Here is an 18,948-nt window from a genome sequence, read left to right as displayed (position 1 = left end):
TAGATTGCAATTGCTGGGGGCGTAAGCAAGCTGTTTGGGGAAGACTGAAAGTACAGGGAGTTGGATTGTCACAAGATTGGACTAAATTGGAGAAGAGACAATCAAATAGAGATGAATATGTTGCATTTTATCTGTCTTCTACTACTTTCCATCCATGAGCCTGAGTAATAATGAAAAAGGAAGGGGAGGGTGAAGCTTTTCACCTACTGCTAAGTACTTGTGCCTGTCACCTCAGCCTAGTCCCTGTGTGGTGGTGTCACACATCCCGGATGAGGGAACCTGGAGAGCAGCTGCCAGGACCTCTTCTGTATGGCATGTACTTTCTTAAAGAAAAATTTATTGGGGTTGAGGAGACATTGAGGACTTGATGGAGATTTGGTAAATTAATATATTCATTAAACAAGGCATAATTTTGATGGAATTATTCTGTTAGCTGCTCTTGCACAACTGAAAGCTTCTTTAGTCTGTGTTCCTGTATGAATGAACCTTGTCTATACTCTGGCTTTGTATGAGTGCTTTGAGTGTCAAGGTTTTAAGAAGAAAAACCTTGATTTTTTGTTTCCCCTCCTTCCTCCATGTGTTTGCTAAGTTCTCTGTATTCCTTGAGATTGTGAATCTAGGAACAATTTTCTCCTTGTGAAAGAGCGAGGTGTTGCCAAAACCAGAATACTGCCATCTCTGCTTATGAATCCCAGTTTCAAATCCCAGATGCTTTACATAATAAAGCCTAACTGGGCTGATTACCAAGAGAACTCAGTCATTCAGGGAAATAAAAGGGAAAAATCCCTTTTCTTCATGAAGGAAGAACTCGTGCCAAGAGGAGGTTGAAATGTTAAAAATGCATTTTCTGTGTGGATCTTTCATATCAACTGTCCTGTTTCCCTTTTCTTTCCCTTTTACTTAAGGCTGGGGATCAGTATCACCCTTGTGCAGTGGGTGTATGTGGCAGTTTTTTGTAGGACCTGAGAGGACCTAAATTTATGAAAACCACGTTCAATGGGTCTCTTCCCTGTCTGCAGGAGCCCAGCTTAGGTAAGTCCTGGCTATGTTTGCAGTGGTGCCATGGGTGCTGTGGCTTCACTGCTCGGTCTATAGAGTTCTGTGGTGGGTGGGGCTATCCACAAAAGGGCTTGGCTGCCTGATGCTGACCGTGTGGTATCGCTGGGAAGCTGCATGGGATGTCCTGCAGGGGATTCAGCTGCACAGGCACAACCATCCCTATGCTCTGCCTGTTCCCTCTGCCACAAGTGACGTGGCAGGGCCCGTGCAAAACGGCAGCAGGGAAACCTCTGTGTGCTTTCATTTCTTGTAGTCCTGCTTTATAGTCAACACATCATTTTTCTTCCTGCAGCCACTCTTAGGCTTCCTATGGGTTAAATTGGAAGCTTTCTTGTGGATTAGTAATTTACTGAAAAATAAGAAATAGAGAGTTGCTTTAGTGGTCAGTTGGTCGGTTTTCTGTGAGTGGAGGGGGAGGTACTTGTGGAGAAAAAGCAGGGATTTCTGCAGGGGTTCCTGCAGCTGTTCAACATAATCCTAAATGAACTGGAAATGGAAAAAAGCGTGGAAAGAGAAAATTTGCAAATATGTGAAAATATTTATTCAAAATAGTAAATTCAGTGCTGAGTGCAAACCATTGGAGATAAATTGGTGGTGCTAAGTAAGTGATCAGTAGTGAAGGTGAAATTAATTGGTTGTACAAGCAATCCAGATGGGAAAAGAAAATGCCATTCTGTGAGCTAAGCCGTTTCCCTCACTGAGAGACCTTGACTGGCTGTGGGTAGTTCCCTGAAAACAGCAGCATCTCCGTTGGCATTCAGCGTTGGTCTGAAAGGCAAACAAAACATTACAAACCGCTGAGAGGGAAACTGAGAACAACAAAATCCTTATGTCACTGAGTAATCTCTGCTCTGCTGCTTCTGGAGCACCATGTCCAGTTTTGTTCCTTTTGTTGGAGTACAATTTGTGTACGTGGAGGTGAAGGTGGTCAGAGGTATGGGGTTGGTTTTATACAAATAGGAACTAATTAGTGTAGGAAATTTTCTGTCTGTAAAACAGGCAATTGGAGGAGACATAATATCACCTACAGTGGCAGTCTGTATAGTCATGAATGGCTTGGGGATGTGAAAAGAGAGTGTTTATTTCCTGTAGGGAGTTTTTGGGCTTGTTTTTTGTTTTTTTTTTTCCCACTGCTTCACAAAAGAGAAACTGGGGCACACAGAAAACTTCCAGGAAGGTAGTTTAAACAAAAACAGTTTTTCACACAGCACATAATTAAATTTTGGAACTCACTGATGACTGATGTTACAGAGATCAATGTAAAGTTAGCAGAGAAATCTTTAGGTAAATTGTAGAAAGTATCTTTTGCTCAAGCAAAACTCAATACATGATTATATGTTAATGACTTGTGGTTACCAGCATGACTCCGGCACATGTGTTACTTCTGGAACATTTTCAAAATAGCCACAATTTCTTGAAAAACTAAGTAATCCTATTTGGGTGAAACTGTTTGGAAATAAAAGGTGTGTGGTGTTGCTGTGTTTGAACAGGATTTGCTGAAGACTACAGCCGTAACCAGAGTAAAATAGAGAACTGAAGGAAAAATAATGTTGTAGAGGCTTTCAAATCTAATAGAAATTTAGAAAAAAGTCAATACAAATCCGGTCAAATATACCCATGCAGCCATGGAAATTGATTGATTAAATTCTGAAATACATTTGCGCCTTTCTTATTATCTTTACAGTTTCACTGAAAGAAACAGGAGTACAGACCATTTGACAAAAAATATTTCAAATGCATTTTAAACATCTAAGACTGAACTGAAAGGCTGTGTACTCCTCAAATTTCTTTATGAATTCCTCTGTTGCAGCAGGGACTGGTGAAGATATTTTGCTGAAGGTAATACATTAACAAAAGTTAAAAATCAGAATTCCAGAAGCAGCTTGAGTTTTTAATTTAAAAAATAATTTTAAATAATCATATTATATCTGAAAAATGACAACATTTCCTATTGTATTTACAGACTCTCAATGCTAGAACTGGGCATCAGTTCTTTGACTATCAAATTTTAATTAGGCATGAGATGTGTGGGACTGAAATGGCATGTTTAATTCCATAACATGATTGTCATCATAATCTAAAGGGGTGTAGGGATCAAGTAAAAACTTCAAGAGAATGAAAACTGCAGTAGCTCTTCCCTGAGATATAGTCATGTTGTATTTTCAGGACTGTTTTGATTCCTTACATAGCTCACAGTCAGATACTGGATTGCTTCATGTTGCAAGAAAGATCAGTTTAGTCTTCCTATTAAGAGTGGATTTTAATTAGTTTAAGGTCTGTTTTAGTCTGACTCAAGGTTGTTCATGAAACCATGGATGAGCCTGTGTCAAACGAGCAGAGATTGTAATCCCACATTTGGTTAAGGATCTTTAAGTTTGGTTAAGGATCAGTTTCATTAAGTAGAGAAGCTATGCCAAAGCTTCTTACTCAGGAAGACAAGGCCTGATTTCCATGAATGAACATGATTAAACAAGTGCATGATTACTAATAACCCACTTTTAGGTAAACTAACTTTCAGTCCAGCTAACTAAACCTTTCACGTGGATGCTCTGCTGATATCTTGCATGTTTGGGATTTGTTTGAAGGTGTAGAAAGTATATATAAAGTGATACTGTCGGTGTAACTGAGGTTTTAGCTAACATGTTAGGGTTCTCCATTCATTTTGCACAAGTATAAGTTATTATGTGATTCTGAAAGTTGACTGGTTGACGTGGTAAACTTCTTTGCTACATTTTTGTCTTCCTTTTCATTTGTTATTTCACTGAGAAACTTCATGGAAAGATGGACCTTTGATATATGGGAAGCTTGAGCAGTCTGCTGATTCTCCATGGAAAACATGAAATGCCTATTGAATTGAGGCAGGATACTCAGGGAAATCTGGGATTGAACTATCATCTTCTCTTGCAGTAGGTGCTTATGAATGAATATGTTTGCTGCACCAGGAAACAGCATAATCTTACAAGAGAACTTTGCTGTTCTGCATATGCAAAAATGCCTTAACTTGCTGCACTAACAAATCCCATTGATTATCTGACATCTGGAGTTCTCCCTGTGCAGTCTGTGGGTGCAATATGGTCACACAGCTTTTGTTTGATAATGAGCCTCAGCTATCCAAGTGCACCTGCAGACTTGCACACCTTTTCTCATGTATTTGCTCCTCTTGGGCCACCACTAGAATGACAAGAGCCTGGTCTGGTAATTGTGGTCTTGCTGCTCATCACTTGTTCCTTGGCATAAATGCTGTCTCAAATGACAGTCACAGAAACAAAATACTTTTTGCATTCAAAGTTCCTACAGATCCTGTGTGTCAGTGGTAATATTTTGTTATGGAAAAGCTTGACTGAAGACTTGATTTTGTCATTTCTATTAATATTGAAATGGAAACATATATGGCTCTAGTCATGTCTGATAGATGGAGATGCTGTGGTCCTGTCATACTTTGAGTAGAAATAATGTGAATTAATGTAGTAAATGAATTATCTAAGTTAATTTTATTGGTAGAGGAAACCTAGATAGTTTGATGGGTCCTCTTAAAAACTTTTTTTGAGTTCATGTCCTCTCTAATGCTATTGTTGAGTTAGGAACAATTCATCACAGGTGTCCACTTATTTCCCTTGGAAGGGTTGCTGTTTTTACCTGCTGTATGCAATCTGTAGAAAATTATCTTAAATAACACAGCTCAGTCCTTTTAAACATAACAAAAAAAAACCAACCCTTTTTCTTTTAGCCATGGATAATTTTTAATTTTGGTTAAAAATTAGGATAAGACCAATAGGATTATTAGAAGAGTGGGGGAATTCAGCTGACCATCAGCAAAAACCTGCCAACGATGAGATGTAGTAGGCATCAAGATGGTCTTTGAAAAAAAAGTATTAAAAGCATCATAGTTTCAAACTTGTAGGACAGTCTGTATAAATGCAGTGAAAATCAATTATGAGGAGCCGTTATATGGAGAAGCATTGTACTGCTTTGAGTCTTGTAGATCTTTCTGTGTCCCTGAAAGTTTCCCAGTGGTACTGGACCCTCTATTGTAAGTGGAAGGTTACTGGTTATGAGGTTTAGTTTTCTTGACTGCTTTCTGCAGCAGTTCTGTTGCCATACACCTTGAGGGGTCCATAGAGCCTGGCTCTAAAACCCCTTTGCCTAAGGTGGGAATACAGATTTCACAGAGTTATAAGACTGCTGTGGCACAACATTTAAGCAACTCCTCTAAAGAATCCAGAAGACAGCTGTGTTTAAAGGAAATTCGACAACGTTTAAAGGAAGTTTGAAAGTGCTCAGCCTTCAAAAATGACCATTCCAAAGTGAACGCGAGGGCACCCTGCGGGCTGGCGGGAGCGGGATCTTCTTGGTGCTGTCAGCGGGAAGGCATTTTCCTTCCCAGCTGCTCACCCTGGCAGCGAGCTGGCAGGAAAGGAAGGTGGGGGAGCCCCGGCGTTCACGTGGGTGAGGATGGGGCGTTCTGCGAGCTGGGGCTGCTCCCGCGGGATGCAGCGCAGCCTTCCCAGCGCCGGGCGCGCCTCGGCTCCGCAGCGCTCCGCATCCCTGCTGGCCACTGAGGGCTGGCTCCGCATCCCTGCTGGCCACTGAGGGCTGGCTCCGCATCCCTGCTGGCCACTGAGGGCTGGCTCCGCATCCCTGCTGGCCACTGAGGGCTCCGCTGCGGGCAAAGCCACCGTCGGCAGAGGGGACAGAAGTTGGGAGCGGTGCTGCTGTCACGGACATTGCCGGCTCCGGCTGCCCGGCGCTGCCAGCAGGGAACGTGGGCTCTGCCTCCCCGCCTTTGTGCCTTCGAGCGGAGCCGTGCGGAGCGATTGAAATGCGCGGCTGCGGAGCGCTGCTGTAGCGGGCTGGGTCGGGGATTTTTCCCCCCCTGCCTCCTTTAATCCTTGAGCAGGGGGGGCATGTTTGCTGTGGATTCTTTTTGTTTTATCTGAGAATGAGATGCTGGCTGAAAATTGAAGAAATGGCCCTAGAAGAATTGATGCAAAGATTAAATGCGGTTTCCCAGTGTGCTGGTAGGAGGAGCTGCTGGTCTTAAATAATGTGTTGTGTGGATGCTGTTAGTGATTTTGTGGGATTTACAGAAAATCCTGGCAATCTGACTAGCTTTCTTTATGCATGCTCTCATTAATAGGAAAGAAAACATTAAGAGCTTTTGTCAGCAGGTTAAACTTTCGTTGATATTAACACTAATTAACAATTTTTTAGTGTTATGTTCTTCCTGAAGCATGCTTTAAACATCTTTTTGAGGAGTTTTGGGTAACTGTTAGCCCAGTCATATACTCTGAATGGGTCTTGATTCCCTTTTTATCTGACTCAGCTGTACCTAAACTGGGGGAATTACAGATTTCTCTAGAGAAACGGGTCTGATATGAAGCAGTGAACAGCTCAGCTAACTGTAAGCACTGTAAGCTCATATTTTGGGTGGATCTAAATTGCGCTTCCACGAGAATGAAGAGTTGCATGAATTAATCGTGGTAAATGTAGTTTTACATCTGTATAGATTAAAAATTAGAGCAGATCTGCTAAAATGTTTTAGCACTGTAGAAAGATTATGGAAATTTCTGAGATTGTTTTATTTGTTGAAAATGTAAATGCTTGTGTGTTCAAAACTAGAACTAAGAAGCAGTGCACAATGAGGTGATCTTTGATTAGATTTAGGAGTGTTATCCTGGTTATTGCTCATGCAGAGATGTGAACGTGTTTCAGAATAAAAAGTTACCTGGAAAGACAAGAGAGGTGGTTTTTGCATCCTTTGAAACTGGTTTGCCCTTTATTCTTGGTTGACAGATCACAGAAGTCTTGCATCTTGTCATGTGAGGCAAAACAGTGATTTGAAAATACAGAACATTAAGGTATACAGAACATTATAAGGTATAATTCATTGCAGTACCAAATATTGGAATTTATCTTCCCGTTTTCCTAGTCTTCTGTTTCCTAAGGGTGACTTTTTCATCTTTTTCAATTTCCATGTGGTGGAAGGAGATAATTAGCAAGATGGCTGATGCTGTGGTCTGATGAACACATAGATTAAATGACAAATATGGAATGAACAGATCAGCTGCCTCTGTTTCCCTGGGTAGGGAAAAAAGGTATTTTACCTTCTTAACAACATTTTTTGGGGGAGAAACAAGATTTGATCTGACAAGCATTAAAGTAAAGGTCACATACACACTATTTTTTCACCTTCCTTGTTTTTCTTATTGATTATCTTCCTATTTTCAAAACATCTCTTTATAAAATATCTAGATATCTGTTTCATTTCCTGTTTTGGTTTTCTGAATGCTTAAGAAGAAAGCCAGGCTGATATTTGCTATGGCATACTCTCTGTTGCAGTTTATTTTAGTATTTTGTACATTACTTTTTCCACTCCCATGAAAATGTTGATCTAGTTTTTTTGAGGCAAGATAATTTTTAAGAATGTATGGTGGATTTGGTTGGGAATGTGGGAGCCTTTTCTTCCTGAACTGAAGGAGAGGGAGGTTTGCCTGTGACACTGCCTGTCTCTCAGCTGTGCTGCTGCAGGTACACTGTGACCTTCATGTAAGTCACCAGCAGCTCCAGATGCTGTTTTCATACTTGCTGGCAGCTCTGGCCATGTGCTGGTTTTTAGCTTGTTAAACTTTCATATTTAAAGGAAAAAAAATAAAAAAAGAAAAAGCAGCCTTTACTTTACAGCCAATTTCATGTTCATGTGATTGAGCTGGTCCCTCTCCTCCCCCTTCTCTTTTTTCCTCTCTGTTATAATCCTTGTGCAGGTGTTCTCAGACCAAAGGCAGCTCTTTTATAGAGCCAGTGGTTGTATTTATAGGTGATTGTTTCAGGTTTCCTTTTTCCTTCACCCCCTCCCTCCCTTGTTGCTGTCAGGTTGCTCAGACAGTTTCTCTGTCGCTGTCTCCCATTCTTGGGCTGTGCACTGTCCTTGGGTCTAATTATCCTCTGTCTGGCTTCACAGCAGTTCTCTTGATTCAGAAACCTTTTGTAAGCAAAGATTTCCTTAACAGCCCAAGATCATGTTCAGACTTTTTCAATAGCTCCGTGCTCAGGAGTAATTGAAATGCAGAGGTTTCCCTGGCTTCGCCCGCCTGGTACAGATATCCACCTTCAGGCATCGAGAGATTTTCTCCTTTGTAGGATTCTAGGTGAAAAAATAAAAAAACTGCTCTTCTTCCTGAGATTGCATTTTTTTTTCCTGAATTATACTGCAGGCAGGCTGAGATTTATCACAGGTAATTTTAAACTTTTGAGTCAGAAGAGGAATTTTAAACCCCTTGTGCACCAAACAGAGAGAAGGGGGTATGTTAAGAAGGAAAGTCCTTCCACCTTCTGAGGTGCACTGGTCATTCCTATGACTGGGTCGGGGCCAGGAAGGCTGGAGTAGCTCAGCTCCCAGCCTAGCATCTCCCAGTGCCTGAGGTTAGGAATGGTAAGTCTGGGTGTGTCTGTAATCTTTCACTGTTCTGTCTTTGTGCCTCTGGCTGCTTTCCCACTGGCAAGAGTCCCCTGTGTCAGTCTGGCACTCACACGACCTTTCTGGGCTACTCATCCCTCACTGCCACACCAGCACTTGCCTTAGAGGTCCTGCTCCCTCTGCTCTGACCAAATTCTGATTTACTCACATTCCCAGCCCCCATGGTAAGTTACTGACCTCTCCTTACTCTCTTAGCAGCGAGTGATCCTCTCACTGAGTCCCTCGAGTGCCTTCCTCTGCCACATTTCACAAATCCAGACGGCTTTCTCTGGCAAAGCTTTGATTGATTATTTCTCATCTTCTTCACCTTCACCTCACTCTCCAACACCTTACAGATACATGATCTTCTCCTTCTGCACATTCTTGGCTTCCAGATTCATGCTCCCTAGTTTAATATTATCTCCAGTTCTGACTCTTGCTCCACAGTTCAAAATAACCTTGTGCTCTACACTTTCCTAACAACTGTAAAAGATGTTCTCATGGCATCTTCTTGTATTTTTTCCCAGATATGCTCCTCAGTCTTCCCAGCCACTTTCCTTTTTTCAAATGGCCACCTGGACTTGGATGACCAGACAAATTGTTTTTGCTGTTCTGATATAAATCCATAAAAGGTAGAAATAATTTAAATAAATTCTCTGGTTATGTTATCTTATTTTCCATTAGAGTTTTGGGGTTATTTCAGAAAAAAAGGTGAAATTATTATTAATATTAAAAAACAAAATCCTATTTTTCTGTGTTTGTTTTGATGGATAATGGCATAATTTCTCCTTTTTTTGGGTGTAGTTTTTATTTTTCTTCTTTTTCAGTGCTGTTGCTGTGTTAAATTCAACCCTCTTCCACAAATTTCTGTTTATGGACAGGACTTCCCCTCTCCATGGAACAGTAGCTCAGAGGTTGAAGCCTGAGATGATAAACAGTTCTGACCTGGGACCTCATGGATTATCCATATCACTGACTGCCCTGGGGATTCTGTTTAGGACTCCCTTTGCTCTGACTGACACAGAAACAGTGTTCAGGCACCAGCTCTCAATGTCAGTCCCTACCCCACATTTGCATCATTTGGAAGCTTTGCAGTGATGTGTTGTCTAATCCGTGCAAACAGGCAATACAAATCTGACATTCTCAGCCTTAAGCTTGTGGAAGCCCCACTATAATGGTTTCTTTCCACCTTGGAAAAGGGCCACTATTGCAGCTACCATCTGTTTCCTCTCCTCAAACACAATTTTAATGCTCTGCAGAAAGAAGAAACATCTGCAAACCAAAGAAGGAAAACATGTGGTTCCTCAGTAAATATATATGCAGTGCTGGTATTTTAAGTACAGGTAGCATCCCATAGCCATTTCGGCCTCAGTCACTTTTCAGTCCTATTCACAGTTTGGGCCCAAACTTTACATTACATTTCCCTGGCTTTCAGTTCTTGGCTTTTGAAGTTTTGAAGGCTGGCTCACCTGTCTTGACAAATTAGGCACAGATGTGGGAGGAAGGGACTCACACACCATCTCCAAGTACCCAGAATCACTGGGGTGAGTTGGATTATTGCAAGAACAAACAGGAACTTCCTCAGGCATACTGAAGGGACGTTTTAAAGTTGTGGGCAGCTGGAAGGACCTGTTCTATGTGTCCTCCCCTTTCCTACTCTTGTGAGCTTGCCTGCTTTTTCTTACCCTTGTAGCTTCTGTCCTTGGTTTGCTTGATTTTCAACTTTGGGAACTCAAAAAAATCTTTCTCCATGTGGCAGAGTGCTCTGTATGCTTCTGTTAATTTGGCAAGCAGGCAGGTCTGAGCATGAAGGCATTGATTTACTACTTGGCAACTTTGTCAGCTTTCTGTGTAGCTGGTAGAGCTGGAGAGATCCATGTGAGAGCTCTGAAACCTGCACGTTGTTGGCACATCCACTGCACCCAGGTAGCCTTTAGTGGTTGTGGGGAATGCCTCTGCCTGGTATTTACTTGCTTGCCCTTTGTTTCAGCTTTTCTGCTGAAAGTACCAAAAGTAGGCATGCCCTTCCTGACATGAGGTTTAAAACTTTAAGTGTGGGAGCTGCAGTTGAACAGCCATAAGCAGTTAGGAGTGGATTGATCATATTTTCTATGAGGATGCACTGTCATGGATCCTGGGAGCACCTGCATGGCATCCATTTCTTAGCATGTTCTGGCCTAAACCAAACTCTTTATTTTACTACTGAAACAGCTGAATCTAGTGAAATTAGTGGGAGTAAGGTTCAGAGATAGCAACAGAATCGTCCCTATTAAAAGGAGTTGGCTGCCTTTTTGGGAATCTCAGGAGAAATATTTTGATCCACCTTTAGGTTGATTACATTTTATTTTTAATCAAGCTAGTCTTGCATAAAGATTGTGTCCCAAAACATTTAATCACAATAGGGTTTATTTTTTTTTACATACAACCCCTCCACCCCCCCCCCCAAAAAAAAAAAAAATATTACTGACTTCATATCCAAAAATAGCACATTTAGAATGGCTTTTCAGAGGATTGCAGGGTTCATATTTGTCAGTCTCCTTTTCAGTTTATGGACTTTGGGTATATATACTTAAAGCTTGCAGAGCCGGGAAAGCCCTGCCTGGATTTAAGTACTTAGTGATATGAGAGAATAAAAAAGCCTTTTCCTTTGATGCATTTTTATTACCATGGTGTCTCAGAATATTTTCTTGGCAGGAGTGCCTGGCACAGCTGCCTGCCACGCTTCCAACCACAGAGAGCCAAGCTGCAAGATTACCTTGTGCATATCAAATAACAAGGAACTTCTGCAGAAAAGGAACAGCTCAGAGCAGGGATGGAGTGTCTGCATGTAACACAGGCTGTGCTGTCTTCAAGGTGTTTGCTCTAAGCTGATGTGTTGGCCAAAACCTGGGAGTAGGAGACATTTGAGTTGCTAACTTTTTCATTTAATGAAGAAGATCAAGCCAGCTACTTGAGATTTTTTTGTTTGTGTGTCAGTTCCAACAACTTCTTAAGGTTTTTCAGTACCTGAAACACTGCATTTCAGCTGGAAGTTTGAACCTGCTGTTTTACAATATTTGGCGTAGTTCCACTGTTTCTTTTGTCTTGTCCCATTAAGTAGCAGCTCTCATTTTGGACAGAAAGAACAGGGTCTTAAATGCTGTTATATGGATTAATCACTTCTAGGTCTCTTGAGTTAACCCTGAGTACTGTGTTAGCTATTTTGACCTCTCTCTAGTTACTTATCCCCACAACTACATAGCTCAAGCATGAGACACTTGGCTCACCACACATAGGAATGCAGCTTTGTGGTGATGCAAACTGTCTGGAAGTCCAGCCTTTAATATTGCCTTTAACAGCACTATGGGTGCAGCCTCCTCATGCCTTGTGGAACAGTCAGCCTAAGCACATACTCTACCTGGGTGCAGGTAGAGATGGAATCATCACCTTGGAGCTTGACTTCCTGCACTGAGTGGGCAGTTTTAGATGAAAGATTCCCTTATTTACAGCAGTCTTGGATGCTAGTTATATCCTCAGTCTGCCTCTGCTCTTCTTTTTGTGGCTTTTGAGTTTTTGTAATAACGCTTTGAATTTCTTTATGATGATGGGAAGTGGTGTTTGAGCTGTGGTGCTCTGGGGGCATGGAGCTGGCTGTTGAGCTTCCCACATGGCTCCCTGGGGCAGCAGGGAGTGGGACACAATGAAACCCTTGCTGCAATGAAGAAATGTTAAACTTGGTCACACAAAAGGTGTAACTGGCTGTGAGTTTCAGCATGGGAGAAAGCTGAAATGGAGAAGCCTTGTGATAGCCATCCCCAAATGTTACCTTCATGTGAAGGCTGATGGTGTTTGAGCTTGGTAGGAGTCAGTGTGATGGTGCCTTAGGCACTTAAATCCCTTTGTGGACACAGGGCAAAGCAGTAGAATGTGGCACTCAAATTGTGGTGAGCTTATAAAGCACAGTGCAGCATGGTGCTGCTAGGTTTTGAAGATTTCAGTGTGTAATGCTGCTTGGCAGCAGCCAGCCTTTTTGAAATTGATAATCTGGGCAAACAGGTATTTGGCAAGTTGAGAACTGCACTGCTGTGCAATAAGTAAGCTCCTGTTTTTTCACCTGTGCTGTTACTTGAGGGGCTGTAAGTGCTGTCACCCTTCTTGTGCTTGAGGCATTCGCTAAGTGACAGTTTTACTAAAAATCTTTCTGCCTTCAGCATTTCATGTGGCAGGCAGAAAATTTTCACTGAGAAGTGACTGTCCTAGTTCTTTTAAAGTCTCAATTCTTGTTGAGCCAGAAATGTATCTTCCTTTTCTTTCAATTCCTGCCTATCATCTGATGGATTTAAAGGGAAGGTGGCTTTGCATATGAAACACCAAGATAATTTATATAAATAGAAAATGGTGAGAATACACATTTAAAAATATCAAATGATAAATTGCAGCCTTTTTTGTAAACACTGCTGTATCTGGCTTCTGGGATGGACAGTCGTTTCCCTTGGTCACTGTTTTGTCCTGGGCTGCTGGTTTTCTCTCCCTATGTTACTTAGCTGGTCATTTGAGGTTCCCTCATGTCACATGGCAGCATTTGAACAAGAGGTTTGTAAAACCAGTCTGTATCAGGTTTTGGCCCATGAACCAAATGAACCAGTGTGTTGTGTGACTGATTTGTTTCCTCTTTCCGTGTTTACCTTGCATGTGTTACTGCAGGCACGATGCCTGCTGAAGCAGCTGCTGTGGAAAGGCCCTGCCAGACCGAAATGTTCTTTATGGCTCTGTATCCTGCTGCTGTGGAATATTTGGAATTGAATTGGTTATTCTCTCTTTCCGTTATCTTAACATTGGCAATTTTCAGATTTACTGCAGTCATTTGGTAATTCATATGGTGAGGTGAAGGCTGAGTGGTTTTTTCTGATTCCCTGTCTGGCTCTGAGAAGTGCCTGAATTCTCCGGCAGGTGTCTCGGGTGTGGGAGGGCGAAATTTACCCATCTTGTATCCTCTTGTTGATGCATACATGAATTCCTCTCTCCAAACACCAGGTAATTCTTCTGCTGACTTTTGCTTTCAGTTTCCAGCTGAGTCTGGAACTTGGTTGTTATTACCAAATAGATTTATAAAAGGAAGCTTCATACTTTCTTAGTTTGCATTTCACTTTTTTGAGGCGCTTTACTCAGCCTTTTAGCATATTTGTAATCACGAAGTACATTTATATAAAATACTCTATTCTTGTTTTAATACTTAAAATTAAAGTTCCCACCAAACATTCAGTGAAACAAAGTGAATAAAAAGCCTGTTTGTGTTTGGGGAAGAAATTTTTCCAGCTTACTTTGAGAACTGTTGGCAATGGGAGAAAGGGAAATATGGGCTAAGGAAGCAAAACAGGTGTGTTTGGTTATGCAGCTTGGATAAGAACCAAAAGCTGGCAGAAATGAGGTGATATAAAAAGATTCTCTGGATGTTTTGCTCATAGATGGGTATTTAGTAGGACATGAAGCTGGGTCTCCATAATGCACTGTCTGAAAAACAATAGCTTTATGTTCAATAGTTATGATGGAATATGACCTACATTCACAGAATCACGAGAGTGATGAAAATTCATGATCATTACTTAATTCATGCTTGAGTACATGCCAGGCTCTAATTATGAGATAGCTCCAGTCTGCTCAGTACCCAGACATTTACTGTGATCCTGGCACAGGTGGTTTTTTTGAGGACAGCCACAGTCAAAAATTCCATTTCTGGGTTCTGTTCTGCAACAGCTGCTGGGGCTGCAAGTGACCTGTGGGACGTAGGCTGGAGTTCAGATACAAGAGATTTGAAGGTAAAGAGCATCTGAGTGCGCTGGAGGGACCAAAAGGAAGTCATCAAAGTTGTTAGTGGCTTTCAAAATGCTATCAACAGCTGACAGGAAAAAAAAAAAAAGGACCTTTCCACATCAGATAAATCACTTGAGAAGTAAATGTAAGAAAAAATAGAATCCAACACACAGAATTTTTAGCCTTCTAATTCCATACTTCCTTGATTTCCTTCTACTGAGTCTCTTCAGTGTTTCTCACTCCCATCTCGTGCTTTACTTGCCTTTCAAGGACATTGCAATCTGCATCTGACTTCAGTGCCATCATTGTTTCAAAGTCAATTCCTTTGAAAATTGTGTACCTGAATTTCTTTGAGACCACAAAGCCTGGAGCAGGAGAGGGATATTAATAGAAACAGATTCTCTCTGTTGTTACATGAAGACAGAAGATGAATTATTTCAGTGTGCCAGTGGGAGGTGTTTTTCAAAGCAATTGTTTACATTTTTGAAGATCTAATGGAATTGAAAAGGTCTGGGTGGCACAGAGAGCACCATAATTTTGTATAAGGAGAGTAAAGATGCACCTTAAATGCTACATTGCTAATTTTTGCAAAAGGTGTGCTTAGCAATTACCCAAGTTAAAGTAGTACTAACAGTTCCCACTCTGCCTTCAGAAAATCAGGAAGAAACTTTGCAGCATCCTACCACATGCCTTTTAAAACATGGAAACAGAGCAATTAGTGCAGGTTTTATTTGATACTGTATTTAAACACCCTCTAACCCCACAATGCTTCTTTTAGGATAATGGTCTAGTGCTGAATTCAGTAAAGGCTGCCTGACATTCTTACAGTGCTGCAGGGAAACATTTATTGGAGCTGGTGGGAAGAGGTGGGATTTCAATTTTATCCCCAAAGGAGGGCTAGAGTTTAGAGAGATCCAAGAGGAGTTAGAAGGGAAATAAAGGTATTTGAGACAGCCCTGATGTGCGACTGCCAAGGCAGGAAGGGATGTGGGTGTTACCTTTTGGCACTTGGATTGCAGAGAAGCCCCTCCTGTTTCCCCACATTCCCTCAGGAGCTCCTCTCCCATCCTTTCCCATCAAGTAGCTCCTGACTTTCTGCACGTGGACATTCCCTGAGCTGCAGCATGGCTGGTGGCTCTTTGGTGTGCATCCTGTCTGAGAAGGAAAGCAGGAGCAGGCAGTGCTACGAGACAGAGGAGCTTCCCACTCACTCAGTATCACCACCACCCTGGACCAGCAGTCTGGCTGGTTTGACAGCCAGTCTGCAAGTTTCCCTGAATGTGAGACATGTGATGCATGGCTGGTACAGAGAGCTACACCTGTGTCATTAAATTGCAACAAATGCAGTTTGTAGCATTCAATTTTAAAGATACTTGTGGAAGAAAAGGAGGCAAGAGGAATACATCTTCTCTCTTTCCTACCCCTTTTCTCTGCCTCCTGCTCCTGGCAGCAGATCAGCTGTGGGTTATCCTTACAGGGAGGTATTTTTGCACATTAGGCTCGGGGGATTCTCACAAGCCTTGTCACCTGTGTGCTGCTCTCGTGTGCAGGGAGCAGGGCAACGCTGGGTGCTGTGCTGGGGCTTTGCAGATCTTGTTTCTCCACAGACCCTGCCCTACAGCCTGTCTGGGACTGCAAGGGCCACCCTGTCCTTCAGGGCCCCTTCATCCCATTGAGACCAGAGTGCTTCACAAGCAGCTGCTCTGGCTGCAATTTACTGGAGTTTAAAAGTACTCAGGAAAAAGTTATTAGAAGTGTCAGGTTTGATTTTATAGCACATCATTAGTGCTGGAGACCTCACAAAAATTATCAATGCATTGGTAATTGAGGAGGGAAGAAACTTAGTTTAACTATTTATGCCTTTAGAAAGGAATTTTGAGGGTCAAAGCCTGATTTTAAAGTGAATTGCTAATAACACATTAAGCAATGAATTAGTAAGTTATTAAGCTATGAATAAATGAAATTGTGTTTGTTTTAAAGGCTGGTCATTTGCTCTGCTCCAGTTTTCGTACAGCCTGCCAAACCTTTCACTGATGAGCCAAACTGCTCTCGACAGATCCCTGCCTCGAGTAACACGTTATCTGTATTTGACACAGCAGAAAAGGAAACATCAGACAAGCGTGGTGGAATTGGTGAGGGAGGGAGGGAGGAACATTCCCAGCAGAAATAAGGTCAGGCACATCACTGCACGGTACTGCCAGTGGTCTTCAAGCAGTTGTTCTTGTTTGGGAGAGTAAGGGGTGTGTTCCCCACGGTATCTCTTGGCAGGTCTCGCCCACTGCTTGCAGAGGTGAGAGTCCAGCTGTGGCTCCTGCCCAGCTCAGTCACCTGGGTTTCCTTTCCTAGAAGTGAGGTGGGATGGGAGGGAGCAGGGCAAGGCAGAGCTTGTGCATCTCCTCCCCTGATAAAGCCAGGGCACGGCAAGGGTGGGAGCCCAGGGCACAGCAGCGCCCGTCCCATCGCAGGCAGCCTGGGAGGCGTCTGCCAGCAATGGCTCTGTGTAAACCTGGATACCTGGGGCTGTCACCTGGTCTTGTTTTCCACCTCAGCTGCTTCTGTCAGCAGGCAGCCAAAGTTATGTTAGATGTGAAAGAGCATTTTTTTCCCAATGTTTTAGTTTCTGTCTCTGTAGCTTTCCCCCTGCAGTTTAAAAAAAAAATTTGTTTGAAAACTGATGTAAAATATCACATTTCACCATACTTGATGCAGAGTTGTGGGTTTGTATGGTGTAGAGTCAACATTTAGTGAGCTTATTAGGTTCTGACAACTGTTAGATGTCCAGTCAATAGAACTGCAGTTTCCACAAACAAAAGTTTTTAATGCCAAGCAACAGTTTGATTGCTATTAATAAACCATGTTGCTGCTGCTTAGTAAATGAGACCATTTTATAAAACCCAAACAGGCAAAAAACTCAACAGCAACCATTTTTAATAAAGTTTTTGATTATTTAATTGTTATTTATTGATTATAACCACTTTCCAAGCACATCTACTGTTTTCTCTTCCTTGCCTATGGCTTCCCATGGTTTCTCTTGTATCAGGTGGGAGATGGGTACCTTGCAGTGCTTTGAACCATTAAACTTTTGGTTGATTAAACAGAAATTTGCCTTTTTTTTTTTTCGAGGGGCCTGCCCTGCATCATCCCAAGATCATTTGGGCTGATACCAGGGAAAGAGTGAGCACACATGGCCATGGCACTGGAGGAGCAGGGATGGGGTGTGACTGCTCCTTCACTAGCAGTCTGCAGTTCATGAAGAGGAGAAATGGTGAAACTCCTGTGGCCATCTCCTGTAGTTTGTGTTTCCTGGATAACTGAATCAAGTACAATCATCTCTTTAGAAGCTGACTGTCTTGGTGAACTTCAGATCTGAAATGGGTGTTGGAAGTTATGCTGTTGGTTTGCTGACTGGCAAAGCAGAGAGAAGCTGCTTGATCTGTTTGTTGCCGTACTGTGGGCTTGATTTCTGCCCATTAAGCCCAGTTTCTTGACTGAGTCTTTTCACTTCTCGATGCATGCTTCTGGCAAGATTTAATTGAATATTGAGCTCGCCAGTTACCTTGGAATTCTTTTCAGTAGGTTCATGTCCAGCTCCTAGTCTACTGTGTTGCATGAAATAGAAACATGTGACATTTTTGTTCATTCTCTCCCCTGCCTGTAACTAAGGACTGCTGTATTCCAAGGTGTGGTATCTGCACACAGTTTGTTTTCACACAAGATTTTATTTGATTGCTGTGAAAGGTAGAAATATTTACATTTTTATGGTACCACTTATCCAAACTCTTAATTTTTTCACACCTTTGAAACAAATACATGATGTGTTAAGCAGTATTTTACTTTGAAGATCAAAATTGTATAGTTAGAAATTACAGGGAAATTCAGATTCTAGTATGTATAAACCATTATCAGAATTTCTTCAAGTGCCACATTTTTAACTCACTATGTGAATAAATAGGATAGAAATGCAACCAGTGACTGATTAAGTCTCTGTTTTGCATTTAAGGCTCTCTCCTTTGCATTTTCATCTTGCACTATGTCTCAGGAAACAAATGTAATGGGATGGTGATCTGGGAAGGCACAAGGCTGAAAGCTGAGTGTGCACATTGAGTCTAAAAAGTGACATTTTGTTGTGACTTTCATTTTTTCCTTCTTCCTCTTGGTCAGTTTATCAATTTACGGATTTGCCTTAGCTGAGTCCAAAATCTAGTTGCTTAAACTAGAGACAAAACATACATTATATTTGTAACAACTTTCAAGTATGTATAAGCAATCAGCTGCAATGATAAGAAGAGCTAGAAGTATTCTTTTTAATGAGACACTTTTTTTCGATTGTTTCCAAGCCATGTCTTGAGAGCTGCAAATATTGTAAAGATGTGCTATTTATTCTGTTCTATCCTAGAAAAAAACAATGTTGTGGCAACTATTTGCTGCTTTTCTAGCCTTGATATGAAAGATACTTAAAAGATGCTTGTCTTTTCATTTAGAAATCTATATTAATAATAAACTTATTTTTCAGTCCTAAATTATTAATCTTAAATGTTATCTGAGAACATTTTGGTCATTTACTGTTTTTTAACTTTTATTATTAATTTATAATACTTGCAAAGTTAATATGAGAGATACATATTTTTATACTTCGTGTCTGCTAT

The 18,948-nt window shown here is 41.6% G+C and overlaps 1 protein-coding gene across 9 annotated transcripts in view; it reads left to right on the top strand.

Moving 5' to 3' along the window:
• Window positions 1–18,948, top strand: part of MCF2L (MCF.2 cell line derived transforming sequence like) — a 152,942-nt gene that overhangs the window by 26,836 nt on the left and 107,158 nt on the right. For 2 of the 9 annotated variants that reach the window (XM_088160151.1, XM_088160149.1), the window contains exon 2: window positions 906–1,032. The exons of 5 other annotated variants lie outside the window; for them this stretch is intronic. In XM_088160151.1, coding sequence (XP_088016277.1) covers window positions 981–1,032 — 52 coding nt within the window. In that variant the 5' untranslated portion in view covers window positions 906–980. Of the gene's footprint in view, window positions 1–905; window positions 1,033–5,838; window positions 6,078–18,948 lie in introns of those variants that run through there. 2 more of the 9 variants (XM_088160153.1, XM_088160148.1) reach the window with 1 other exon arrangement.

The sequence above is a fragment of the Sturnus vulgaris genome, chromosome 2, assembly GCF_052056855.1.
Source record: "Sturnus vulgaris isolate bStuVul1 chromosome 2, bStuVul1.hap1, whole genome shotgun sequence".
Taxonomy (NCBI): domain Eukaryota; kingdom Metazoa; phylum Chordata; class Aves; order Passeriformes; family Sturnidae; genus Sturnus; species Sturnus vulgaris.
Note: the sequence above shows the minus strand (reverse complement) of the source record. Positions and strands in the feature narration are given on the sequence as shown.